The sequence below is a fragment of the Chiloscyllium punctatum genome, chromosome 37 (assembly GCF_047496795.1).
Source record: "Chiloscyllium punctatum isolate Juve2018m chromosome 37, sChiPun1.3, whole genome shotgun sequence".
NCBI lineage: Eukaryota > Metazoa > Chordata > Chondrichthyes > Orectolobiformes > Hemiscylliidae > Chiloscyllium > Chiloscyllium punctatum.
Window position 1 is genome coordinate 56,241,541 of NC_092775.1, and position 27,904 is coordinate 56,269,444.

Sequence of the window (27,904 nt, forward strand, 5' to 3'; positions counted from 1 at the left end):
AGGAGAATCGACGTTTCAGGCATGAGCCCTTCTTCAGGAATGAGGAAAGTGTGTCCAGCAGGCTAAGATAAAAGGTAGGGAGGAGGGACTTGGGGGAGGGGCGTTGGGAATGCGATAGGTGGAAGGAGGTCGAGGTGAGGGTGATAGGCCAGAGTGGGGGTGGGGGCGGAGAGGTCAGGAAGAAGATTGCAGGTTAGGAAGGTGGTGCTGAGTTCGAGGGTTGGGACTGAGACAAGGTGGGGGGAGGGGAAATGAGGAAACTGGAGAAATCTGAGTTCTCCAGTTTCCTCATTTCCCTCCCCCCACCTTGTCTCAGTCAAATCCCTCGAACTCAGCACTGCCTTCCTAACCTGCAATCTTCTTCCTGACCTCTCCGCCCCCAACCCCACTCCGGCCTATCACCCTCACCTTGACCTCCTTCCACCTATCGCATTCCCAACGCCCCTCCCCCAAGTCCCTCCTCCCTACCTTTTATCTTAGCCTGCTGGACACACTTTCCTCATTCCTGAAGAAGGGCTCATGCCCGAAACGTCGATTCTCCTGCTCCTTGGATGCTGCCTGACTCAATGCTTGAGCCTGGTTTGATCAGTCCGTAAGCCCATGGCCCAGAATCACCTGATTTATCACATGTTTCTCTTACATTTTCCTTTTTAACTTACAAAACATATAATTTTCCTTGGAAATAATTGTCAATGCCATCCTGGGCTTGATGATCTTTGCCATAATTCTTGACAATCATACAACTACAGCCTACAATCTTGTGGGACTTTATTTCTCAGTCTGTTTTGCATAGACCTATCCATTCACTAAGCTTCTTGTCATCATCAGCTTTCATCAGGTGGATCCCATGCTCAACACAGAATGCTTCTACCAATTACCAATGTATTGTGCCTCATCACAATTGGCTGTCAGGGCACACCCGTGAACCTGCCACTTGCACCTTGACATCTTTTCAGAGAGGACAACACAAGTTATCATGGATACATGCAGTTTTCAATACTTCCTGAAATGCAGTATTCACATCCATGACATTACCTGCAGTTGTGCATTCCTTGGCCATCAGGACTGGCAGTGCTGGAAGGTGGTGGTTTCATGCACGAGGACAGAGAAAGGGTTGAGGGGACAAGATGGCAAAGAAAGTGTCTATCACATTGTTATCTTACTCCCATCACAGAGGGGATCTGATCCTGGCTATCCATTGACACGTAACAGACATTAACCGGCCCTGAATAACAACATTTGTATCAAGATTGGCAGAATTGTCCCATAAACTAGCCAAGCAACAGCCTGACAGAGGCATTATCAAGGAATCGTACCTTACAAATAATATTCCAGGCATCCTTCCTGTCATGTTGATGGGTTAGGATGTATTCACCAGAGGTAGCAGGACAGTTGTTTTCATTCGTGAGGGAGTTGCTCTGGGATTTCACTACATTAAATTCTCATGGCTTTGGGAAGGAAATCTCATGCTGATTACAACCTATCCTGCACCATGCCACCAGCCCACCCCAGCTGATTAGCCAGTACTTCTCCACTTGAAACACCACTAGGAAGACACACTGAAGATAGCAAGATCATGGAATGTCCTCTGTGAGGGGAACAATGTTTATCATCAAGAATGACTCAGCTGCAGCACTCTTGATTGAGCTGCTAGATTGGGTCTGTGGCAGATGGTGAGGGAAAAAACAAGAAGAAAAAATATACTTGACCTCATCCTCACCAAACTGCTTGCTGCAGATGCAACTGTCCAGGACAGTACTGTTAGGAGTTGTCAGTACTGGAAAAACAGATTTCTTTAAGGGTCCAGGAGGCCCAGGTTTGATTGAGAACAGATGACATTCATTAGACGAGCAAGGTTCTTATGTCTGCCACCTGGACATGACTTGGCATGCTTTTATGCCGCCACGCGGTTGGGGTTCCCATTGGAGGGCGCATTGCGTGGGAGTCCTCCCATTTTCTATTGGGGAGGTGGGTAGAAAATGTTGCATTGCAGATTGTTGTAGTTTACTCCTCCCAGTTTATTTTGTGATGCGGTGGAGTCTGTGGACCATGTATAAATTGATTGCGCTTCACCTTTTAGTTATTTGAAAAATCTTTTGTTATGTTAAAAGTTGCACTTCAGCCCTACTCTCCTGATCTTTGATAATCCAGTGCATAGGGGTATTGGCATTTTGGAGGACCTTCTCGTGGATCTGCTCATGGGTCTAGTCAGGCAGGTTATAAACAGGTCCAGACAGCGGGCTGTGGAAGGAGTCATACCTGTGACTGTCTGCCCCTCTTTGGCAGCTCAGGTTCGAGCTCAGGTGTTATTGAAGAGGGACCACGCAGTGTCCATCAATGCATTCAATGCCTTTAAAGATAGGTGGGCACTGTGAGGGATACAGTGCTTTATTTCCCCTTCTAACTCAATAATGATTTAGTTCGTTCCTGCCCTTCCTAACCCCGACACCTTTAACGGTTTCCATTACCCATAATGGGCTTTGCTAGTAAGCATCATTTGGCCACTCAGGTGATCAGTAGGTTAAGAAACAAGAGATTTTGGTGGTGGAAAAGGCACTTAGTTGTGCATAATAGCACTTCTGGCTATAAGAGAAAATAATGAAAAACAAAGTTCCTAAAAGAGCTGTTGTGGTACAGTCATCATGTCCCTATCTCTGATCCAGAAGGCCTGTATTCCAATCCAGTTTGCTCTTGAAGTGTGTCACAACATTTTGAAAAACAAGAAGAAGAGTGAGGTTCTTTGGTCTTGATCTCTTTAGAGGGAAGTGGGCACTGACAGGGAGACAGTGCTTTATTTCCTCTTCCAGCTCCATTTTGATTTAGACCTTGCCCTCGCTCTCCCTACCTCCCCGTCACGTTTGATGGTTTGCATTGCCGTTAATGGACTTAGCATATAAATATCTAATTGGCTGCACTGGTGTTTTATTAACGGTAGTTAAAAGAAAGGAAATGCAAAAACAAGGAAAAGACAAAAACGGTCACAGTAATTTTGGTGGTTGGGAAAATAGCTTCTGGGTATAAAAGAGTAAAAGATTCAGGTTCTACTCCATCAGGAGCACATGTCCTGCAACCTGAGCCATCTCTTTGGAATGTCCTATGTGTTCTTCCGCAGCACAAAGTTGTGCTATTTGTGCAGGCTGCGGCTGTACACCAACCATCTTGATTCTTATGTCTGTCGCCCAGACACACCCGAGTGTGATTATTTGCTGCCAGGCAGCAGGGATCCCCATCTCTCTATATGGGAGTCCTCCCTCTTTCTGTCAAGGAGCTGCAGTGGAGGGTGTTGCGTGCAGCCATTCCTCACAATCGCAGCTTGTGGCACTTCATGGACTCTCAGCTCAACTATTTATTTTGCAGCACTTGGAGTCCACGGACCATGTATACATTGGTTATGGGTAATTGCACTCCCTTTTTAATTATTTGAAAATTTTCTTGTGTTTTTGGTTACATTTCAGCCCCATGTTCTTGGCATTCGGGCACCTGATGAAGGATGTGGGCGCATTGTAGGACCTCCTCATAGGTCTGCTCCTGTTTCTGGCCAAGTTGGCTGTAAACAGCTCCAGGCAACATGCCATGGAAGGGACCTAGTGGAGGTGTCCCTACCTCTAAGGAAGAAGGTCTAGGTTCAAGACCCACCTTCCCACCTGGACCAGAGTTGTGTCAACACTTGTCTGAAGAGGAGCTTTTGTAAATGAAGAGCTGTGTTTTGCTGGAGCGCATTCATTCCCACACCAACATCATTTCGATTGAGTCCCCTCACTTGTTCCCTCCTCTGTTTTGTTTTCTGTTGCTGTTAAAGTACCCTTGAGCCTTGGGTGGGCAGAGTTTGTTGTTTGTTAATTGTAAAGACTGCATCTGCAGATATCAGTACCTGAGCTCTCTGCACCCTGTAAACTAAACCTGGGCTGGGGAGGTCCTCTCTTTCCTGAACCTCCCGCCTCCATCCCAGGCACCCACTTCCTCTCCCACCACCTGGCCCCCATTCTCCCACTTTCTGGCCCCCCTTTATATTCTTCCCTGGGGCTCTTTTCCTCTTTCCCGGCCCCCCTTCTCCCACCTCATGCACCCCCTTTTTATTCTTTCCTGAGGCTCTTTCCATATCTCCCGGGATTCCCCTGCTTCTCTCCCAGCCCTGAACATCTCTCCTGCACCCCCCTCTTTCCCATTACCCCCAGACCCATCCACTCTCCTGGAGACACCCACTGCATCTTTCCCAGCCACCTTAGTCTGTTTCCCCTGTCTCCCATTCTCTCTCTCTCCTGGGCCCTCATCCCACTCTCTCCCACCTCCCCCCCCCCCCCCCCACCCTTTATTCCTCCCTCTGTCCTGTGTATCCACAATATGAACAGTCATACTCATTTGAAATATTAATCTTTCCCTGCCAATGTTGCCTGATGTGCTGTGTTTCTTCAGCACTTTTTGTTTTGACTTGAGAACCCTAGTATCCACAGTGCTTTGCTTTTATTTAATTACTTCATGAAAGAAATTGTTCTGAAGGTGAATTTGATCATGATGAACAGCAAGAAAACACTGTGTTCGTCGTCAAAGGCTTAAGTTGATCCAACAGTAGTTTTGTTGCTGAGTCATTCGATTGTGTGGTACCAGATAGTGACAGTAACTCCACAGTGTCTGGTGTTGGTTGATTGAACTGTTGTAACAAAAAGCAGACAAAAATTGGTTCAAAGAGTATGAAAGCTCTACCTACTTTCAATTGGGGGGGGGGCGGGGTGATAATTCATTACCATTTTTAAAGATAGCGGTTCGCCCCTGTGAAATTGCAGGATACAGTCATCTCATATGCACTGATGTCATTCAGAATGACATATCATGTTGCTGAATCAGTGTTCAATGAAAAAAAACAGTATCATTCTCCATGTCCAAACATACTTAAGCATTTATATTTAGTAATGCTGTAAATTTGCAATTTACAGGATCCGGGCATATTCCACTGAGATAACTCAAGATTTTCTCATCAAGAGGTCAAAGAAGTGTTAATGATGTGTGTAGACATGAGTCTGGTTGATAAGATGATGTTTATATGGAAATCACATAAACAATTTGCTCACTGCTTCTCACAAAAATTACAGCACTGCTAAAGGACATCAAAGTTGTGGGTAAAAAACAGCAATCCCTTGTCAAACTGATCAAATTGTATCGTGGTAATTAAATACTGCAAAACCCCACCACACCTGGTTGGAAGTGTTGCTTTAGTCTGAAGTTTAAAGAAGAATAGTAGGTGTGGATCTGAAGATTTGGGACAAAGATCAGAATGTCTATTAGATTTTGTAGATGTGGCGACCAGATTTAGCATATCCATGGCGATAAACAATAAGGGGAGGTGGACTATGGTGGACAAAGTCATGGAAAAATGGGCCAGCACAGGCCTTGAGTCACAATGGATAACAGAGGTGAATTTGCAGATGACAAATTTTGATTTGCATGAGAAATTAAATATTGTAGTAATGCAAATTGCTGCAGAAAGTCCATTCAGCAATGGCTTGCATGAAAGAAACCATCCAATAATTGATGCGGCATCGCACAAAATACTGGCAAATCAGTTGAACTGAAAGTTACAGTAAATGCAAAATGTTCCTTATAAATAGTTGGTGGTTTTAGCCCATACCAATTAATACATGCTCCAAATGTTGCCTTCAATACTGCATGATGATTCTCCACCACTCGAAGGAATGGCAATCAGCACTGGTGTAAAAGCACTCATTAAAGTTGCAAGATTGAGGACAGCATTGAGATATTGCATCAGACTTGTTGGGATGGGTGTAGGATTTCAGATACGGTGACATGATTTATGATAAAACAGAAGGACTCAGCAAATGCAAAGATCCAGCAAAGGTTATTGGATGTGACAGGAAACTATTACAGGAATCAGATTATACCAGTACCTTGCTCATGGCTAGTAGTGATTTGTTTATAAAGTCATAGAGTCATATGGAAGCAGACCCTTGAGTCCAACTAGTCCATGCCAACCATAATCCCAAACTAAACTAATCCGACCTGCCTGTGTTTCACCCATAACCTTCCCAACATTTCTTATTCATGTACTTATTCAAATATATTTTAAACATTGTAACTGTACCCGCATCATTACTTCCTCTGGAAGTTTATTCCACATATGATCTACTCTCGGTCTAAAAATATTGCCCTTTTTAAAATCCTTTCCCCTAGTCTTGAAGTCCCCCATTCGAGGGAAAAGACATCTGCCATTCACCTTGTCTAAACCACTTATGATTTTATAAACCTCTGTAATGTCACCTCTCAACGTCCCCCTGTACAAGAAGTATAGTCGGGATATTCCAGGTAACTACAGACCAGTCAGCCTGACATCAGTGGTGGGAAAGTTGCTGGAGAAGGTACTGAGGGATAGGATCTATTTATATTTGGAAAGGAATGGGCTTATCGGTGTTCACTGAGAAGAGGGACATGATGAATGTTGAGATTGGAGATGGATGTTTGTTTACTCTGGATCACATTGACATAAGGAGGGAAGATGTGTTGGATAGGCTAAAGGATATTAAGGTGGACAAATCCCCAGGACTGGATGGAATCTCTCCCAGGTTGCTGAGGGAGGCAAGAAAGGAAATAGCTGGGGCCCTGACAGATATCTTTGCAGCATCCTTAAATACAGGTGAAGTGACTGAGGACTGGAGGGTTGCTAATGTTGTCCCCCTCTACAAGTGTAGCAGGGGTATTCCAGTTAACTACAGACCAGTGAGCCTGATATACGTGATGGGGAAATTGCTGGAGAAGGTACTGAGGGATAAAATCTAGTTATATTTGGAAAAGAATGGGCTTATCAGTGATAGGCAACATGTGCTTTACCAACTTATTAGAGTTCTTTGAGGAAGTGACCAGGTTGATAGATGAAGGAAGGGCTGTAAATGTCATATACATGGACTTTAGTAAGGTGTTTGATAAGGTTGCCCATGGTAAACTAATGGAGAAAATCAAGTCGCATGGTGTGCTGGGTGTTCTAGCTAGGTGGATAAAGAACTGGTTGAGCACAGGAGACAGAGTGTAGTAGTTGAAGAGAGTTTCTCAAAATGGAGAAAGGTGACCAGTGGTGTTCCACAGGGGTCAGTGCTGGGGCCACTGTTGTTTGTGATAGAGTCATAGAGATGTACAGCATATACATAAATGACCTGGAAGAGGGCATTGTTGGTCTAATCAGTAAGTTTGCATGATGATTGATGGAATCGCAGAAGGCATAGGGTACTGTCAAAGAATACAGGAGAATATAGATAGACTGGAGAGTTGGGCAGAGATGTGGCAGGCGGAGGTAATCCAGGCAAATGTGAGGTCTAATTCTAGAGCGAATTATACTGTAAAAAGAGCCTTGGGAAAAGTTGATGAGCAGAGAGATCCAGGAGTTCAGGTCCATTGTACCCTGAAGGTGGCTGCACAGGTGGATACAGTGGTCAAAAAGGTATATAGTATGTTTGCCTTCATTGGACAGGGTATTGAGTATAAGAGCTGGAAGGTCACATTAAAATTGTCCAAGACTTTGGTTTGGCCACATTTAGGACACTGTGTACAGTTCTGGTCACCCCATTACCAAAAGGATGTGTTCTCTTTGGAGTGACCTTTTCCAGCACCACTCTGATCTAAGCTTTGGAGAGGGTGCAGAGAAGGTTTACGAGGATGTTGCCTGGTATGGAAGGTGCTGGCTACGGAGCCCACCTTACTGCAGTATTACACACCTTCCTGATCTGGGCGCTGGCAGGGCGAGGTCGCAGTGGGCGGGGCTTCGACGGTGCGGGCAGACAGCGCGGGGGCGGGGCCGGCGCGGGGCGCGGCGAAGGGCGGGGCCTATTACGTGGGCGGGGAATCTGAGCTGGCGCTGGCCGGATAGAGGGCGGGGCTCTGGTGTCAGTGGGTGTGGCCCCCTGATCCCCTGGCCCTGTGTGGGGGGGTGGGCAGGTCGTGAGTCTCTGGTGTCCGTCATGCCGGCGGCTGCGTGAGGGTGTCGAGGCCGCAGGATGTACAGCAGCGGGGAGCTGGTCACTGATTTCCTCCGTTACAGGCTGTCGCAGAGGGGCCACAACTGGCGGTGGCTCTGTGAGCAGAATGGAGCGGCGGGCCTGGGGACACAGCCCGAACCGGGAGCGGCCGTGTACAGCAGCGGCAGGCCCGAGGCTGAGCGGGCCCGCCAGGCCCTGCTGGACGCCGCCGAGGAGTTCGAGCTGCGCTACCGCAGGGCTTTCAGCGACCTGTCGGCGCAGCTCCGCGTCACCCCCGACACGGCGTACCAGCGCTTCGAACAGGTGGTGGGCGAGCTGTTCCGTGACGGCGTTAACTGGGGCCGCCTGGTGGCTTTCTTCTGTTTCGGGGCGGCGCTGAGTGTGGAGAGCGCAGAGAAGGAGATGGGCGCATTGGTGCCCCGCATCGCCGACTGGATGAGTACCTACCTGGAGAACAACCTGGAGCCTTGGATCCAGCAGCACGGTGGCTGGGTAAGAGCTCTACTCAACTCCATCCACCAGGTCCCTGCACGGTCCCAGTCTGTACAGGGTACCTGACCCCTAGCTCTAACCCCAAACCCCTCACCCTCTACTGTGGGTTGCTGTCCTGTACTCCCTTCAGCAATCTCTCTCATGGTATCTGAATCTTTACCCCTAACACTGTAACCCCTCACCCTCCACATGGAGTACCTGACCTCTAATCCCTTACCCTCTTATCCTTCAACAAACTATCCTTCAGACTCTTAATCCGTAGCCCTATAATCCTTCTTCTGCTACATAGAGAGTCTGACCCCTTATCCTTAACTCTATTCCCCAACATGAGTATTTGGCCCTGACTTCTCCTTTTAGGGTGCTGGCAGACATAGTAGACCGATCCATTTATGTTCTGTATGATTCTGCGATTCTATGTCCAAGGTGGTGTTGATTTGATCTGAGTTTGTTAAATTAGGAAAATGTTAACTCTGAATTTAGTTTGTTGTGATGCTCAGTTGTACTGTTATTTCATGTTGTACCACATGGGAGTTTCTGCTGTGTGGTGAGAAGGATTTTGACAGTTTATTTTGGTTAGCATTTTTCTGAAAGCGTATGAGAGCTAAACCCAAGCTCTTACACCCAGTTGAAGTCTGGTTTAGAATAGGACAGAAGTGTTTAGTTCTTTAGAGTATATAAACTCCTAACTAATTTGTTTTAGTGTTGTGGGCTGGTTTGACATTGGCTCTTCTAAACAGCATGTCCTTAATTGGTGAGAAATTTTCAATCCGTGATCTCTTGGACCTTAAATTAGCGGCATGAGTGAGAAATGTGTGGAATGCATTAAGATAGCAACATGCTGGTCAGGTAGACAAACAAAATTCCTATCTGGAGAAATGAGAGGTGCTAAATTTTGAGAGGGTAAAGAAATGATAACAGCTGGTATGATTTTGTGTAGTTTGTGGGAATGGAGGGACTTTGAGTATGTTCCACATATCTTGGGGGAAAGAAACAGTTAATAAAATTAATGTGTATGGAATGCTTTCCTTATTATCCAGTGTAAAATGTTTGAGAGAGAGATTTTGCTTCTGCTGTATAAAGTTCTGGTTGACCTCAGCAGAGCACTATGTACAGTTCTGCGAATAACTATCAAGAGATCACAGAGAAGAATTACAAGGGTGTGGCTAGGAGTGGAGAACTTTAGCTATGAGGAAATGTTAGATAAACTGGAAATATTTTCATTGGAATAAGAACAGCAGTGGGAAGATTTACTTCTGATGAAAAAAAATTGAGGGGTCTAGATTGAGTGGATGGGAAGGAACTATTTCCCTCAACAGAAACTAGAGATCATTGTAATTTAGTTGGTAAAAGGTTTTAGGAAAAACGTGAGGAATAATTTTCTTGGCTGGATTTAGTATTCACTGCCTGAAAAGCAAATAGAGACAAACCTTTAGCATATTTAAAAGGCACTTGGTTTGCACTTGAAATGCCATAACCTATTAAAAACAAAATTTGAAAATCGCACAATGGGTTTATTTGAAAGTGCAAGATTTCAGAGTGCTGCTCCGTCATCATTTTCCTGAGCTACCTGATGAAGGAACTGCACGCTGAAAGCTTATATTCCAAGTAAACCATTTGGACTGTAACCTGATGTGTGATTTTTAACTTTGTCCACCCCAGTCCAACACATGCATCACTATTAAAAACAGATCAAGTTGGAATGTGGGTTCAGGTTGGTGAGCTCTTTTTAATAGCGCTGAAATGATGAGACAAATAGGCTTTTGTGCTCTGAATTAGTCATAAATTACAGTAATTCTATCTCTTTTGATCAGAAAAACAGAATTGCAATTCTGTAAAGCCTGCTATAACCTTTGTGTCCCAAACTACTTAACCAAGTGTTTTATTGGAGGTAATGTATCAAACAATTTGAAATATGTGAATTAATGGAGGGCAAAGTTAATTTTTAAGGTAGCCTCCAAGACTAGAATGTAACACACATCTCTGTAGACCTGAAGAGAGGAACCTTGCTGATCTTTGTTCGAGAGCCTGTCATGTGTTTGGCCTGAAGCCTGGAGCAAGAGTAGGACTGTGGCGTTTAAATTGGTATAATCTGAAATACATGTACAATTCTTGTCACATCTCTTTAAATGTTAATCCATTGTACTCAGCAGCTGACTGGTGTGAAGACTGATCTGTAGAAACCTTTCTAAGACTGAGATTGCTGTGCAATTTCGAACATGTGAATTTCAATCTCCATTGCTACACATTGCTATTGAGATGAGGTGGAAATTTTCCACTCAGCTGCTACCTGTCTCGCTAGGGTGGTGTTACATTAGCTATGTTATTGTATTAGTATCTGGAACAGCAGATCAAGTAGATTTTAAATTCCAAATAGCCTTGCCATATGTTATTTTTAATTCATTACCTCAAGTGCTGCCCAGACCTGTAATCTCAAGTGTGTGCAGCAAGACAAAATTCAAATTCCTCCCCCCAGGTAAATCCTAGGTTAAAAGGACAAAATGTGTAATTGTAATTGCTATGTACCTGTCACAGTTAGTCAATGCAGTAAGGAAATTTCATTAAAGTCAGCTTTGGGAATAGTTGAAAGATGTCTCATTTCTGCCTACCTCAGTACACATTAGACTAGAATTAGCACAAAGTAAGTTAAAGGATGATGCATTCCCCTTCAACAACAACTTGTATTTATTAGTGCCTTCACCATTTAGAATGTGCAAAAGCATTTTACACAGTATTATCAAACAATATTTGATGTAGCCTCATTGAATAAGACAGGTTAGAGCAGTTTAAGCAGGGTCCCAAATTAAGGAATAGGTGCAGAGGGATTTTTTTTTGTTCTGTTGGGCATCACTGATTCAGCTAGCATTTATTACACATCCCACAGTGCCGTTGAGGTGTTGATGACCTTTCACCTTGAACTTCTGTAACCTGTGTTGTGTAGGTACACTCATGGTGCTGTAAGCAGTTTTGCATTTTGATTCAGTGGCAATGAAAGACTAGTTACATAATTCCAAGTCAGGGTGATGTGTGGCTTGGAGGGGAACTTGCAGGTGGTTGTGTTTTTGGTGTCCTTATCCTTCGAGGTACAATAGGATAGATCATGCCTTTGGAAGATGCTTTCAAGAAGCCTCAACTGCATCTTGCACCTTGTAGGTGGTACATATTTCTACTGCTGTGTGTCATTAGTGAAGAGTGCCAATCAAATATTGTTGGAACCATCCACGTAAGTGGAGGGTAGTCACACAAAAGCTGATTTGTGCCTACAATGATGGATGGATGATGGAACGACTTTGGAGAGTCCAGAATTGAGCTATTTGCTGTGGGGAGAGAAATGCCTACCTTGAGGACCAATAAATTGAAGGGATGACCATTGAAGGGATGACCATGCAATTAAAAATCAGGAATGTAAAAGGGTTCTGAATTGTAAAAAAAAAATGCTGCGATCTCAGAGGGGCCAAAGTATTATGGGTAAACAGAACTTGTTTCTTCATACCCAGGCTTGTATGGATCGTTACAGGTTTTCAGACTCATACAATTGAGTTAGACCAGCCGTCTGCATGGTGAGGTAATTGAATTAGCTTTCCTCTGCATATTGTCATGTTGTAATTGAAAGACCAATCGAGTCACATGTCCACTGGAATGCCAAGGAAAGACCAAGACCTGAAACATCAATTGCTTCTGCCAAAGCTAGTTTCTGATCTGCAAAGTACTCCCTGTTAAATATCACATCCTTTTTTTTCTTATTTTGTGTATGTCTGTAAATAGGTAGTTTAGATGATGTCAGGGCTATCTTTGTTCCTCTGCTAGCTGGGTGTTTCGGGAAATTTCACCAGTAAAGCTCATCAGATTAGTTACAGCTATTAGCCATTAACTTTGCACATCATTGTCTCATCTGTTGACTCCTTGATTAGAATGCCTCCCAGTGCAGTTTGTACAATGAGAGGCAAAGGCATGGTAGATCAGATGACCTCTCCTGAGCTTAACACTGTTCTAACAAGAGATGATGAAATGAGAATAGCATATTTTTAAAATGGCTCAGTAATATGAAGCAGAAGAAATAACCATTTGAGATGTAGCATCTCAGCTGACAGCACTCCTGTCGCCCTCCTACCTTATTCCTGATACCTGTCATATTGCTATTCTGATTTCACTAGTGTCACAGACTGCTCAGTTAATTTGTGTTCCTGACGGTGAGATTGCCAGTCATTGACTGAATAGATCAGGTCATTTAAACATTTTCAAAGACAGAAGACAGCAGTGAATGATATCCATTTTGCTCCCCTCCTCTCTAACCTAGCCACTGTGGTGGAACCTCTTTCCCTTTGTTGTATCCTCCTCTCTATCCTGCTTTACTATTTGTGTTATATATGATGATATCATTGTTTTTGTTTTATTATTCTGGTAGTCTGAGCACAGCTATGCCTTTGCCCTGTTTAGAGCTGTTGAAGGCATAGGACTCTAAATGCTTTTTCTTTTATTCACTTACAGAACATGGGCATCGCTGGCTGTCTGGCTAACATTGCCTCCCCCAGCTGCCTCTTCAGCGAGCAGTTGACAGTCAATCACATTTGAGTGTCTGGATTCACATGTCAGCCAGAGCATGTGAGAATGGCAGATTTCCTTTCCTATAGGGCATTACTGAGCTAGATTGGTTTTTCCAACAATCGGCAATGTTTTCATAGTCAATATTAGATTCTTAATTCCAGATTTAAAAAATAAATTGAAATACAATTCTATCATCTGCCATGGCAGGATTTGAACCTGGTGCCCAGAACATTTGCTGAGTTTCCTGATTAATCATCCAACAATAATGCCACTAAGCCATCACCTTTCAAAATTGCACAGAATTACCAGCTTCTTACCTCTTTTTCAGGTAACACTGACTTGCAAAGAACAGCTACCTTTTATACATGACAAAGCTCTACTCTTCGTAGCTTTGAGCTTTTAAGCAATACGGTGTCGTTGTAGCAGATGCCCATTCTCTACTATTGCTTGAGGCAGCGTAAATCCAGGTGTACCTTTTGAGGGGGGATCACACATTGTCATCTGGTAATGATGCTTTATCAATCCAGGTAATAATGGAACAGCTGTGTCTCCACTGGAACAACAAGGTGATAATAAGAACCCGGAGATTCTTGGCTACCTTGAGGATGTTGCCAGTTTGTTCTGAGAATTATACTGATCTCAACTGGTCAAAGTTAGGGATATTGATTTTGGAAACGTAATTTTTTGAACAATTATTCTAGTTATAATTTACACTGGTCCAGTATGTTTAATCGCAGCATGGGAGGGACAGATTTCCACTATTTTGCAGTGGACCAGTTAACTCAGGAGGGTCTAACACTACTATGACACAAAATGTGCAATCATATAGACAAATAAAAGTTAATCATAGTCTAACTTATAATTGATATGGTTAGTATCCTGCAGTACCCACCAGTCACACTGGGTTTCATAGATACTGGTGGACACTGTGATTCCTCCCCAAGACTGCAGAGAGAGATGGGACCTCTTAATGATTTGCCTTTCAAATTCACAGCAGCTTCTTGTGTGCTGAGCGCTGTTCTTCTTTCCACAGATGTGAGAGGTCTTTTTGGCAGTTTAAAACCAATCATGGGGGAGCAGCATGGTGACTCAGTGGTTAATGCTGCTGCCTCAAAGTGCCAGAGACCTAGGTTCAATTCCACCCTTGGGTACTGTGTGTGTGGAGTTTGCATGTTCTCCCCCTGTCTGCATGGGTTTCCTCAGACAGTCCAAAGATGTGCATGTTAGGTGGATTGGCCACGGTAAATTGCCCATAATGTGCAGGCTATATAGGTTAGTCATAGGAAATGCAGGGTTACAAAGGTAAGGTGGAGCTGGTTGGGATGCTATTAGGAGAGTTGGTGTAGACTTAATGGGCCAAATGGTCTGCTTCCACACTATGGATTCTATGGCAAATTTTATACTGTAGATTGTGGCCATTGAAACTGGACACAGCATGCTGCAAGTTAACTTCCTTTGCAAAAGCAGAACAGTTTGGCGATGGTCTGGAGTTGATTATGCATTAGGTAGGTTAGCAGTTGTATGTTAACTGCCTGGAATATCCTTCTCTTTTATTGAGAGTTTACATGCACCGAGTACAGCCATTTTAGTAATTGTCAGTACTGGTTCCTGTGTCAGAATGATATTGTTATAATCCCAGTTGATGTCATTACTGAGCAAGTCAAATCCCAGAGTGAAATCTGGTTTCATGGAGCATAGTTTTTCTTTTGGTTTGTGAAGGTCACTCTCTGTATATATTCACATGATGCTGCCAATGTAATTGGAAAAAGAAACAAGAAATTGTTACACAAAAAAGCATGGATAATATTTCACTAAACAAAATAAATGCAAATCATTATACTAAACAACAAAAAGACTAGAAAAATGGAAGAATGTCAATACAAACATCAGGAAGGATTATCTCAGCATTTCTATTAAAGACACTCAAACTGTAGTGAAAAATCACCCCTACCTCTGTTTTTGCTCAGCTGGCACAGTGGTAATCCTTTCTGTTTGGAAACTTTCTTCAGGTTTGTTGGATGCCATTCCTTTCAGTTGTTTTCCGAGATTCTGAAAACAAATTACTGATTCAGCTCATTGCTACTTAATGTCAATTCCTTAAACTTCATCTTTGTAGGATGCCTTACTCTCTGGCCCCTCCATAACCTTCTCCTTTTGGAGCTTTCTTCTCCCCTCCAAGTGCCTCACATGTCTCTCCAGCCCTGACTGCTTAAACAATGTTAGTAACCATGCCTGTGATGTCATAGACCTCTTCCCAAGGCATCCTCCTTTCTCTCTCCCTCTCTCTGCTGGTGGTAAGCAAACAACTCAGCAATTATCTTCCCAAATGACAGCTGAAATTACATTATGACTTGAAAATGCTGTTTTGACCTCTGGCCTCAAAGGGACGTTTTGACTTTAATGGCTAGATTTCTGTCCATTTTAGAACCCTGATTCTCAAATAATATGATTACTTGTACAGTTGAAGGAGCAGGATATTGGCATTGAGATTTCACATTCCAGTCAATTGTCTCACAGACTGATTAAGATTCGTGTTTATCTTAAAACTGCTATCAGATTCATGGAAATGGGACAAAGAGTCATAGAGATGTATAGCACAGAAACAGACCCTTCAGTCCAACTCGTCCATGCCGACCAGATATCCTAACCTAATCTAGTACCACTTGCCAGCACCTAGCTCATCCCTCCAAATCCTTCCTATTCATATACTTTTCCAGATGCCTTTTAAATGTTGCAATTCTACTAATCTCCCACCACTTTGGCAGTTCATTCTGTACAAGTACCACCCTCTGCGTGAAAAAGTTGCCCCTTAGGTCCCTTTTATATCTTTCCCTTCTCACCCTCTAGTTCTGGACTTTTATTTCTCTTTCCCCCCCCCCACCCCCCCCCCCCCCCGCGAAAAAGACATTGTCTATTTACCCTCTTATGCCCCTCATGAGTTTATAAACTTCTCTAAGGTAATTCCTCAGTCTCCAACACTCCAGGGAAAACACCCCCAGCCTATTCATTCTCTCCCTATAGCTCAAATCTGCCAACCCTGGCAACATCCTTGTAAATCTTTTCTGAACCCTTCCAAGTTTCACATCATCCTTCCGATAGGAAGGAGACCAGAATTGCACACAATATTCCAAAGTGGCCTAACCAACGTCCTGTGCAACCACAACATGATCTCCTAACTCTTCTATTCAATACTCTGACCAAAAAGGAAATGTACTAAACGCCTTTTCATTATCCTATCTACCTGTGATTCTACTTTCAAGAAGCATTGAACCTGTACACCAAGGTCTCTTTGTACTGCGACACTCCCTCAGACCTTACCATTAAGTGTATAAGTCCAGCTAAGATTTGTTTTCCCAAAATGCAGCACCTCTCATTATCTAAATTAAACTCCCATCTGCCACTCCTCGGGCCGTTGGCCCATCTGATCAAGATCCCGTTGTACTCTGAGAGATGTGTGAAATGTTTACAGCTAGAATAAGTTCTAACATTACTAATTCTGGCAAATGTATGTTATCACTGATTAGAAAATTATCAATTGGACTATTTGCCTTTTGATGCTTAAAAAAGTTTACCTTCTCTTACTAGCATTCTTTTACTTTGCATCATTAACGTCTTTATTTATAGTTATTTTAAAATTCACACCTGTTTTCAAATCTATTCATAATGTTGCCCTTAACCACTCCATTCTCTGAAATCTTCTTCACTTTCACAATACCTGCATTAGTGTCATTCTGGCCTCTTGAGTATTCTCAGTTCTAATTGCTTCTCCATTTCTGACTGTGTCTTCCACTGCTTCGACCCCAAATTCTGGAATTCTTACCCTAATCTCTTCACTTCACTTACCTTCTTCATGCTATTAATTAAAACCTACTACTTATGAGAGCTTTTGATCATTTGACCTGATCACGCCATGTGGTTAGGTGTCAAGCTATGTGCATTTTAGTATGTTAAATGTGAGCTACTGTTTAATTTTTGTGAACCAATTCTGGTACCAGCTTAATATATGTTGAGCCAGTCAATGAATCATCTTTGGCAGTCCCTCTGGATCTGGGATGACTTACTTTCACTCTGGCTTATGGATTTTCAGATGGCTGATGACTCCACAATCTGCGGACTCTACCATGTGAAGGGCAGGTGGTGCTTTAAGGGTTGGGATGGATGACTTGTTTGTAGAATTGTTTGCTTCCCCAGACACCTGAATTCCCTGCCAAGTTTCTTGATGTGTTCAGTGCGTTCCTGAATGAAGTGACTCCAGTTTGGTCAATCATAAGCCAGTGACTTGTTTGATCTCTTTCAGGATGTTAATGTTTTACTGATCTGGGAGTTGATCACTTGTTTTGGAAGCCCAGTGTCAGGCATATGACATACAATATGGCTTGTGCAGGTGACCTTTTGATGCTGGGTATGTTGATTTGAAAGGGGTCTCTGCTGTTGAGATTTCGATTTGGTGAATTCTGTGCCACTGGCGGTAATTGTCCAGTGCTTTGTGGTATCTGTTCCAAGTTGCCCCTTAGGTCCCTGTTATATCTTTTCTTTTCTCACCATAAGCTTTTGCTCTCTACTTCTGGACTCCTCCCATCCCAGGGAAAAGATCTTGTCTATCTAGCCTATCCATGCCCCTCATGACCTTATAAACCTCCTATAAGGTTACCCCTCAGCCTCTGATTCTCCAGGGAAAACAGTCTCAGCCTATTCAACCTCTCCCTGTCGCTCAAACTCTCCAACCTTGGCAACATCCTTGTAAATCTTTTCTGAACACTTTCAAAGTTCACAACATCCTTCCGATAGGAGGGAGGCCAGAATTGCATGCAATATTCCAACAGTAGCCTAACCAATGTCCTGTACAGCTGCAACATGACCTCCCAACTCCTATACTGAATGCTGTGATCAATAAAGGCGAGCATACCAAACGCCATCTTCACTACTCTATCTACCTGCAGCTCTACTTTCAAGGAACCTGCACTTTAGATTTAGATTTAGATTTCTTGCAGTGTGGAAACAGGCCCGTCAGCACAACCAGTCCACACTGACCCTCCGAAGAGTAACCCATCCAGACCCATTTCCCTCTGACTAATGCACCTAACACTATGGGCAATTTAGCATGGCCAATTCGCCTGACCTGCACATCTTTGGACTGAGAGGAAACCGGAGCACCCGGAGGAGACCCACGCAGTCACGGAGAATGTGCAAACTCTACACAGTTGCCTGAGGCTGGAATTGAACCTGGGACACTGGTGCTCTGAGGCAGCAGTGCTAATCACTGAGCCACCATGCCGCCCAAATTGCAAGTTCTTTGTTCAACAACACTTCCCACAACATTCCCATTAAATGCATAAGTACTACCTGTACTTGCCTTTCCAAAACTCAGCATCTCACATTTATGTAAATTAAACTCCATCTACCACTCCTCACCTATTGGCCTATCTAATCAAGATCCAGTTATACTCTGAGAAAACCTTCGCTGCCCACTACCTCTCCAATTTTGGTGTTACCTGCAAACTTACTAACTATGCTTTCTATGTTCACATCCAAATAGTTTATATAAATGACAAAAAGCAGTGGACCCAACACTGATCTTGTGGCACACCACAGGCCTCCAGTCTGAAAAGCAACCCTTCACCACCAACTGCTGTCTTCTACCTTCGGACCAGTTCTGTGTCCAAGTGGCTAGTTGTCCTGTATGCCATGAGATCTAACCCTGTTAACCAGTCTGCCATGAGAAACCTTGTCAAATGCCTTACTGAAGTCCATAAAGATCACATCCACCGATCTGCCCTCAACAATCCTCTTCTTTACTACATCAAAAAAACTCCACCAAGTAGATGTCCTGTCCCTCAGGATTCCCTCCAACAATTCGCCCACCACCGACGTCAGGCTCACTGGTCTATAGTTCCCTGGCTTTTCCTTACCATCTTAAACAGTGGCACCACACTAGCCAACCTCCAGTCTATTGGCACTTCAGCTGTGACTCTCTTTGAAACAAAAATCTCAGCAAAGGACCCAGCAATCACTTCTCTAGCTTCCCACAGCATTCTAGGGTACACCTGATCAGGTCCTGGGCATTTATCCACCTTTATGCATTTTAAGATATCCAGCACCTCGTCCTCTGTAATATGGACATATTTCAAGATGTCACCATCTATTTCCCCATATTCTATACCTTCTATGACCTTCTCCATAGTAAAGACTGATGCAAAATACTTGTTTAGTATCTTCCCCCATCTCCTGCAGTTCCACATAGACTGATTTTTGAGGGGCTGTATTCTCTCCCTAAGTTACCCTTTTGTCCTTAATGTTTTTGTAAAATCCCTTGGGATTCTCCTTTAACTGTATTTGCCACAGCTGTCTTGGGTCTGTTTTTTGCCCTCGTGATTTACCTTTTAAATACATTCCTACTTACTCTATGCTTTTCTAAAGATTCGCTTGATCTCTGCTGTCTGTGTTGTGCTGTGGCAGCCAGTTGGAAGAGGACCTTAGTTTTCTTTTTGGGTGTTTAATTGACCCTAGATGTCACTGAGTTAGGATCTCTGGTTTGCTGGTGAGAATCACTGCGTGCATGTCATTGTGGATAAGTAGATGATGATGACAAGTCTTCAAGGAGAATACCCTGTAACCTTTGTAATTGACAGAGCCAGGAAGTAGAAGTCTATAATGTTGGTGCTGTTACTGAGATTTTAAAAAAATAATTTGCCTAAATAACTATTGGTTCTTAAGCTCAGTTTCACATTAGTAATTTACAAAATGCTAATTTAATCGTGCTGTATCATTCAAGTGGCCAAATCAGATAATTTGAAAGTATCAGGCTAGCAGCCAGGTTGACTCCATTCTTGGGTTAAGGAACGATCGCTTAGCAAAGGGAGCTGAGCACTGCAAATAATTGCACAGTGAAATGTGATTATGGAGTTATTTTGGAAACTGGAATGTGTGGATTGTATCGGAACTTTCAGGTTCTGAGAAGGCTGCTGACTCATTGAGCATGTCATCCCATTACTATGGTATTCACTCTTACTACTGACTTGTATCATTTAGATTGCTAAGACTGTTACTGCATGCTTAACAATTAGGCTTCATTCCGACGTGTTGAATGAACTTTTCCAGGATGCCTCACTAAAGTCAGAATGTTTACAATGTGGAAGGAGGCCATTTAGCCTGTCATGTTTATAAATGCACTGAGAGAGAAACTTAATTGGTCCCAAATCCTACCTTTTTCCCATAGTCCTGCAAATCATCTTAATTCAGATAATTATCTAGTTCCCTTGTGAACGCCCTTAATTGAATCCTCCTCCATGACTCAGTCAATGCATTCCTGAATTGTGTGAATTTTCCTCATTTTGCCTCTGCCTCCTTGTTCAGTTGTTTTAAAGAAGTGATCTCTAGCTTTTTACTCGTGTGCCGATGGAAACAATTTCTTTCCACTTGTGCTGTATGTAATTTTCAAGACATCTATTACTTTGAGCTGCTCACAAGTGGGTATTTGATCAGTAAGAATTGAGTAAAGCTGAGAACAAGTAGCTGATGACATGGTAGAAAGAAAAGATTTTGAGAACTTTCTGAAACTTGTGTTTAGGAGGTGAATTGGAGAATGAATGTTGGGAAGCGGAGTGTAAGCCAGTGATGGTGGGGTTATGGTGAGGGCTAGTCTTAAACCCAGAAGTGCACACTACTTCGATGGCTCAGACTGATGTCATAGAAGAATTTGAATGAAAGTGAAGAGTATCAAATAAAAGCACTGGTGAGGGAAAGGGCAGGATTGTAAAGTTCATCCACTTCGGCTGCAGGCTCTGATTTGATGGGCAGAATTCTAGATCAGGAGGATAGATCCTGAAAGGAAATTGTAGTCAAAGTCTAGTTTAAACTTAACCAAGGTGTTGATCAGCACCTTGGCAAGTATAAAATAGATTTGGCGCAGGTTATGGAGTTGGGAATAAGTGATCTTGGTGATTGACTGACTGGTTTTGAGGTTTGTAGCTCAGCAAATAATTGAGTAGAACAATAAGGATGCTGACTATGGGTTTGAGCCTGCATAGGTAGCTGAGCAACCAAGCCACGTGCCTTTTGCTTTACCACAAAGTAATTCGGTTCCAATGCATCAAAACAGACTAGTGCTCAGATAACACAGCAGTGCTTCTGGAGACGAGGGTGATGATTAGCTAAAGGTGGGTGTTGTTAGCTCGCATGTGGAAACAAATCTTTCAGGCTGATAGTTGTTGTTGGAATAGCTACTGGTGGCCTGTGCAGGTTGTGGTAGGGAATCCATTGTAAATTGTCTTGATGGTTTTTGGCTGGCCATAAGTGGGATGTGAGGGGCTGAAGAGAGCAGTTTCAACAACTTGAGTAGGTGGGGAGTACAGCTGTGTAATTGCTATAATCGCAGTATCTTTTCAACTTGAGTAATTTTGGTCCTGCCAGTTGAATGTAGCCAGTTGGGGAGAGAGTCGGACGGAGAGAATATGGGGTTGAACAACAATCAAGACGAGGCAATAAGTTGGGCATAAAGGGGAGTGGATGGGCTGTTTTTGATGTACACATGATGATAACGAGAGCAGTGTTGCCTAAGGTAGTGTGTCAAACACTTGTGATGTTGTTGTGAAATCTGATGTACAAAGTTTGGAAATGATTGGAACTGTGGGTGAATCAGAGTTCAATGTTCTTTCACAAATGAGGAAATAGACAGTGAAAATGTTCTGGATGAACAGATGCATCTGAAAATCAATTAATGAAATGGTGCAGAACCTTACCTCAAGTTATTTATTTTTGTATCTGGGAGAGATGAATCACTGTGTTACCACCAGCTGTGGGAGGCTGTATTGTAGCTGAATAAATCAGCTTGTCACAGCCCTTACCATAGCACCACATCATGGGACTGCCACTCCTTGTTTGTGAAATGGGCTTGTCTGCTATGCCAGAATTTTGTCAATGGAACATTTATTTTTTGATCGAAGTCTGTGATATTTCACACAGCCTTCGCTGAGTGAAAATGTTGATGATCACCTTCTGTCTAGTATTTACTGAATTACACTTGTGGGCATATTGTTGTTCAGGATGATGTGTTCTGGTACCTGGAGTTGAGGTGGACGTATGTGCAGGATTTCGATCCTAAGAGCAACAGTCAGCTGTTTGGTCCATCAAGTCTGCTCCACCATTCAATGTCATGCTTGATCTAGTTGTGATCTTAACTTCTCTTGTCAATCAAAAATCTCTTCTGTCACATGACCTCCCTTTGTTGTCTGTGCTTCACAACATGCACTGCTGCATAACTCATCCTCACAGTCACCTGCAGACAGCAGTTTGAGTGTGACTTGCTCTGCACAGCTGACCACAATGATGTTTGTTTTGCTATCATATACTTCCAAGCCTCCCCAGGATGTGCCTGTCACATCAGATAATCCATACTGAAATCAAATCAGTGAAAGTGCTGTATTTCCTCACGGAAGCATTTTCATGACTTTACCAATACAACCCACATCAGTTTTTGCTCCACAGCCATTTGCACCAGTTAGGAGCTGCAGCCGTTTTTTTCTTGGAAGCAGATGAATGATTTATTTTTCTTCTTAGCACAAACTGTTGATTTTCCATGTGGCTTTCTGGTGCCAGAAATATATCAGATTTACAGAGCTTATTTCACAATTTGCTGTGCTGGGAATGTAATTTCACAATCTCCATATTGCTGTGGTGCTTTGTGACTGTGCTAGAGGAAATTTTCACTTAAAGATGTAGTGAAATCAAAATCACAACTTCAAGTAAAACCAGTTGCTAGACAAATCGGTGTTAAAACTGGAATTCCTGATCACCAAAAAAATCCTTTATCCCTTGGAAATTGAAATATTTTACATTGCTAAGTTCCTACTAGAGTAAATCAAATGACTTTGAAAGCAAAAAAAGTTTTTAATATTAAAAAAAATTGAATTTTTCCACTTTCAGTACCTCCTGCTTGCCTTTTAAATTGTTTCCTACTTCTTGATCCTTCTCCCTGATCTTCTCTTTCCCTGACACCCCTATTTGTGGCCAGTCTGTGTGGTGAAATCTCTGTCAGTGAGGCTGAGACACTGCTGCCTGTGACTTGTGGCAGGGACCCTTTTATTCAGCAGGCTCCAAACTATCTGTTTAAGCTGTTGTCTGTTTCCAAAGATGTCTTAACCAGTGCTTAATAGCATCGTTTTGAGAGGCTGTATGTCTCTTCTTACTGGCCACCGCCACCACCTCCAGGCTCCACATTGCCCGGCTGCCTTTGTTTTATTTCTGATCAGCACAACTCGTGCAAGAAAAAGCTCGGTGTCTTTTCTCTCAAGAAAACTTGCATTGAAATCCTCTCTGGCTGCCCAAAGTCCTATGGAGAATGAAGCTGTTCTCTATAACAACCTGTTCTAAGGTGTTATGAGACACCTCTGAAGCAGGTGGGACTCAAACCTAGGTCTCCTGGCTCAGAGGATGGGGTACTACTACTGTATAACAAGGTTTGGGAGAAGATTTGTAGCTCGGGTGCTCATTGTTGTGGTTCTGTTCGCCGAGCTGGGAATTTGTCTTGCAAACGTTTCGTCCCCTGTCTAGGTGACATCCTCAGTGCTTGGGAGCCTCCTGTGAAGCGCTTCTGTGCTGTTTCCTCCGGCATTTATAGTGGCCTGTCTCTGCCGCTTCCGGTTGTCAGTTCCAGCTGTCCGCTGTAGTGGCCGGTATATTGGGTCCAGGTCGATGTGTTTGTTGATAGTTTGTGGATGAGTGCCATGCCTCTAGGAATTCCCTGGCTGTTCTCTGTTTGGCTTGTCCTATAATGGTAGTGTTGTTAAAATAGGGCAATATAGGGCAATTAATAGCAATTAATATAGGGCAAGCCAAACAGAACAGCCAGGAAATTCCTAGAGGCATGGCACTCATCCACAAACTCTATCAACAAACACATCGACCTGGACCCAATATACCGGCCACTACAGCGGACAGCTGGAACTGACAACCGGAAGCGGCAGAGACAGGCCATTATAAATGCCGGAGGAAACAGCACAGAAGCGCTCCACAGGAGGCTCCCAAGCACTGAGGATGTCACCTAGACAGGGGCCGAAACGTTTGCAAGACAAATTCCCAGCTCGGCGAACAGAACCACAACAACTGTATAACAAGAGCACGTCCTTCTTCTGTCACCTCATGACAGCTTCAAAGCTAACTGTATTCCTCTTGAATGATATTCTTCATCAGTTGAATGGTGTACCCCACGCTAGTCTGAGTGTTGAGGGTCCTTTGCCTTCAATCCTTCAGTCTAGTTTAACTTCAGCTCCCCTGTGTTATTGCACTGTCTGTGAGCCCTGTGGTTCTGGGTACTATCTGAAGAGTGCCACGTTCAGTCACAGCTAACGTGCTGCCTGCCAAGTGGAGAGGCAAGAACTCCCAAGCACTTGTCTGCCAAGAGGAGCAGCTCCACTGTGTCAGAGAGGGTACTAGGGGCATTGTTGGCCTGCAAGAGGGGCTGACAGGGAACAGTTAAAACATTGCCAGGGACAAGCAGCTGCTCAAACAGGTAGTCTGGAGCCTGATGAGTAAGAAATCCCTGATGCACACTGCAGGCAATGGGCCGCTCCACTCTTGATGACCAGGCATGGGGAAAGTCACAAGGTTGAGCACAGAGAGGGGCTGCCTTGAAGAATGATATCAGTTCAAGTCAGAGGCTGAACTGCTGGGACTTGACCAGGTGAATGTGAAAAGATGTTCCCTCTTGTGGGGGTCACTCTTCCTGATGAAGAGCTTATGCTCAAAACGTCGACTTTCCTGCTCCTCAGGTGCTGTCTGACTGGCTGTGCTTTTCCAGCATCACTTTTTTTGACTCTGGTCACTCTTAAAGGCAGACACATGGAAACATTTTTATTTTGAGGGCGGAGTATGTTTGGAATTCCCTTACTCTAAAGGCAGAATCTTTTAAAATATTTTTAAGACCGATATTACCAAGGTAATGAAAGATTCCTGGGCATGAGGAAATGCAGAGTTTAAGTCTAAAATCAGATCAGATGTGATCTTGTTAAATGGCGAAGTAGGCTCAAAGGACTGGTCTACTTTTGTTCTTTATAGGCAAAATACTGAAAATGTTGGAAGTCTGACACAAACACACAATGCTGGAGAAATGTAGTCTGGCAGCATCTGTGGAGAGCAGATGAAGTCATAAAAGTCATACAAGATTTGAAATGTTTCTCTCTCCACCGATGCTGCCAGACCAGCTGAGTTTCTCCAGCATTCTGTGTCTGTTACTCTCATTTCTCATGGTATCTGAGGAAGAATGTTCTAGCTATAGGTGGAGTGTAACAAAAGTCTACCAGACTGAGTCCTGGGATGGCAAGACTGGCGAATGAAGAGACTGACTCAGTTAGGACTCTCCTCATTGGAGTTTAGAGTGAGGGGGATCCTGGGGGTTAGTCTCAGAGAAACCTATGAAATTCTAAAAGGAGAAGATGGTGTAAATGCTGGAAGCATATTCCTGTTGTCCAGGGAGTCTGCAACCATGAGGTTGGCCATTTAGGACCAAGATGAGAAGGAATTTCTTCACCCAGAGAGTGGTGTGTTTGTGGAATTCTCTGCTACAGGAAGCAATTGAGGCCAAAACTCTGAATGTTTAAAGAAGGAATTTGGTATAGCTTTTGGAGCTAAAGCGATCAAAGGGTACGTGGACAAAGTGGGAACAGAGTACGGAGTTGGATAAATAAAACAAACAACTGTGGATACAGAAGATCTGAAGCAAAGTGCTGAAGAAACTCAGCAGGTCTGGCAGTTACTGTGGAGAGAAAGCAGAATTTGAGTCCAGTGACCGTTCAGAAGTGATAGTAGCTAGGAATATATGCTGAAGACAGGAGGAGAAAGGCGAGTAGTCCGAATTAGATGGAGTTGAAATCCAGTTGGACAGATAAAGGAATGCACGATGGTAAGCCAAGGCAGGAGAAAGGTGTGTCTTAGAGACTTAGATAGACGAAAGAGCAAGTGTTACATTCCCATGCAATGGCAGAAGGTGTAACATGGAGGTGTGAGGAGATGCTGGGAGTAGAGGAGGAGTGGACCAGGGTGTCCAGGAAGTGACAGTCCCTGCAGAATGCTAAAAGAGGGGTGAGGGGAATGTGTGTCTAGTGCTGGCATCCTACTGGAAATGATAGCTTGTGATTCTTTGGATGTGGAAGCTGGTGGACTGGAAAATAAAGACCAGTGAAAAGAAGAGAACATATGAGTGCAGCAAGAAAGTGTAGGAAATGGATCACCTACAGCTAAGGGCCCTGTTCCCCCACAGTGGTGGGGAAACATCAAGTGAGAAGAAAGAAGGACATTTGATGGAGAAAGGTAAACAATATTAAACTGAATCTACCATTGGTTTATTTCTTTTCATTCATTTGAGTTGTGGGGGTGTCGCTGGCCTGACCAGCATTTATTGGCCATCCCTAATTGCCCAGATTGCAGTTAAGAGTCAACCACATTGCTGTGCATTGAGTTCTGGGAAAGGGTGACCAGACCCATAATTTTATCTCTGATTTCTCTTGAGATGCTGCCAGACCTGCTGAGGTTTTCCAGCAACTTCTGTTTTTGTTCCTGAATTGCAACATCTGGAGTTCTTTCGATTTTACATTGCTATGTAGGTCAGACCCGATAGGGTTGGCATTTTCCTTCCCTAAGGGACATCAGTGACCCCAGATGGGCTTTTTCTGACAATTGACAATGGCGTCATAGTCGTCATTAGACTTTTAATTCCAGATGTTTATTAAATTCAACTTTCACCATCTACCATGGCAGGATTTAAACACAACTCCCCAGAACATTATCTGGGTCTCTGGACTAACAGACCAATGATAATACCACTAGGCCAACGCCTCCCCTCCATCAGGTTTGAGGAAGGGACACTCAGCCTGAAACATTAACTCTTGATTTCACTCCACAGATGCTGCCAGACCTACTAAGTTTTTCCAGCAATTTCTGTTTTTGTTTTGCTTTACTACATTCACTGTTCTTTTGGCTTTTATTAAAATAGATTTCATAGCTTTCAACAACACTACATGGTCCAGTAACTTATCCATGGTAAAGTGAAACAGCGTTAAATGGGATAGATTTAAATGCAGACCTCCAAACGAGTTTTTAAATGTATTGAACTTGCCTGAAAATATTGAAACCATTTGCTGCTTTATCACCATCAGACCAGAACCCAACTATTGACACACTTCTTCACTTTCACACCCTATGCATGCCATGTTTGACACAGCATTTATCCACTAATCTATCAGAAGAGTTAACTTAAATGAAAGCATCAGTGATTCTGTCTGTCTGACTGACAGCGCAGGCGTATATTGTGAATATGGTGCTGAGATGGAAGTTGGAAATTTGGACATACAGGTTTATTTTATATTTATTCTCCAAGCACATTCCCATTTCTTAGGCCAGCAACAAATGGATTGGAGTAAAATTGTGCCCTGCATTTAGAATGATTACAGCTGTGCGTTAAGAGGAACTTGGATCATTTAAGTCTGCACCAATCTTCTGAAGACATCCCACCCAGCCCCAGCCCCTACCCTATCCTCATAACCCCCCCCATTTACTTGACCCACTTTGCACATCCCTGGAAGCTACAAGGCAATTTAGCCAATCCATCCAACCTGTACTTTGGACTGTGGGAAGAGGCAGGAGCACCTAGTGGAAACCCAGGCAGAAACAGGGAGAACATACAAACTCCACACAATCGGCCAAGGCTGGAATCAAACCCAGGTGCCTGGAGCTGTGAGGCAGCAGTGTGAACCACTGTGCCATCATGCCACCCTTGCCTGACAAGAATCTATCCACTTCTGCTTTGAAAACCTTCCAAGGACTCTGCTTCCACTGCCTTTTAAGGGCAAGAATTCCAAAGACTCTTGATGCTATTGAATAACAGAGTAGGCTTGAGTGGCTGA

At 43.5% G+C, this 27,904-nt stretch overlaps 1 protein-coding gene and 1 pseudogene across 2 annotated transcripts in view; one reads left to right on the forward strand and one right to left on the reverse strand.

The window, feature by feature from the left end:
- Positions 1-655: 655 nt before the first annotated feature.
- LOC140463196 (small ribosomal subunit protein eS12 pseudogene) lies at positions 656-1,060 on the reverse strand (annotated as a pseudogene).
- Positions 1,061-7,882: 6,822 nt separating this feature from the next.
- Positions 7,883-27,904, forward strand: part of bcl2l1 (BCL2 like 1) — a 34,002-nt gene continuing 13,980 nt past the window's right edge. The window contains exon 1 of one of the 2 annotated variants that reach the window (XM_072556862.1): positions 7,883-8,468. In XM_072556862.1, the coding sequence (XP_072412963.1) occupies positions 7,995-8,468 (474 nt within the window). In that variant the 5' untranslated portion in view covers positions 7,883-7,994. The remainder of the gene's footprint in view (positions 8,469-27,904) is intronic. The other variant, XM_072556863.1, reaches the window with a different exon arrangement.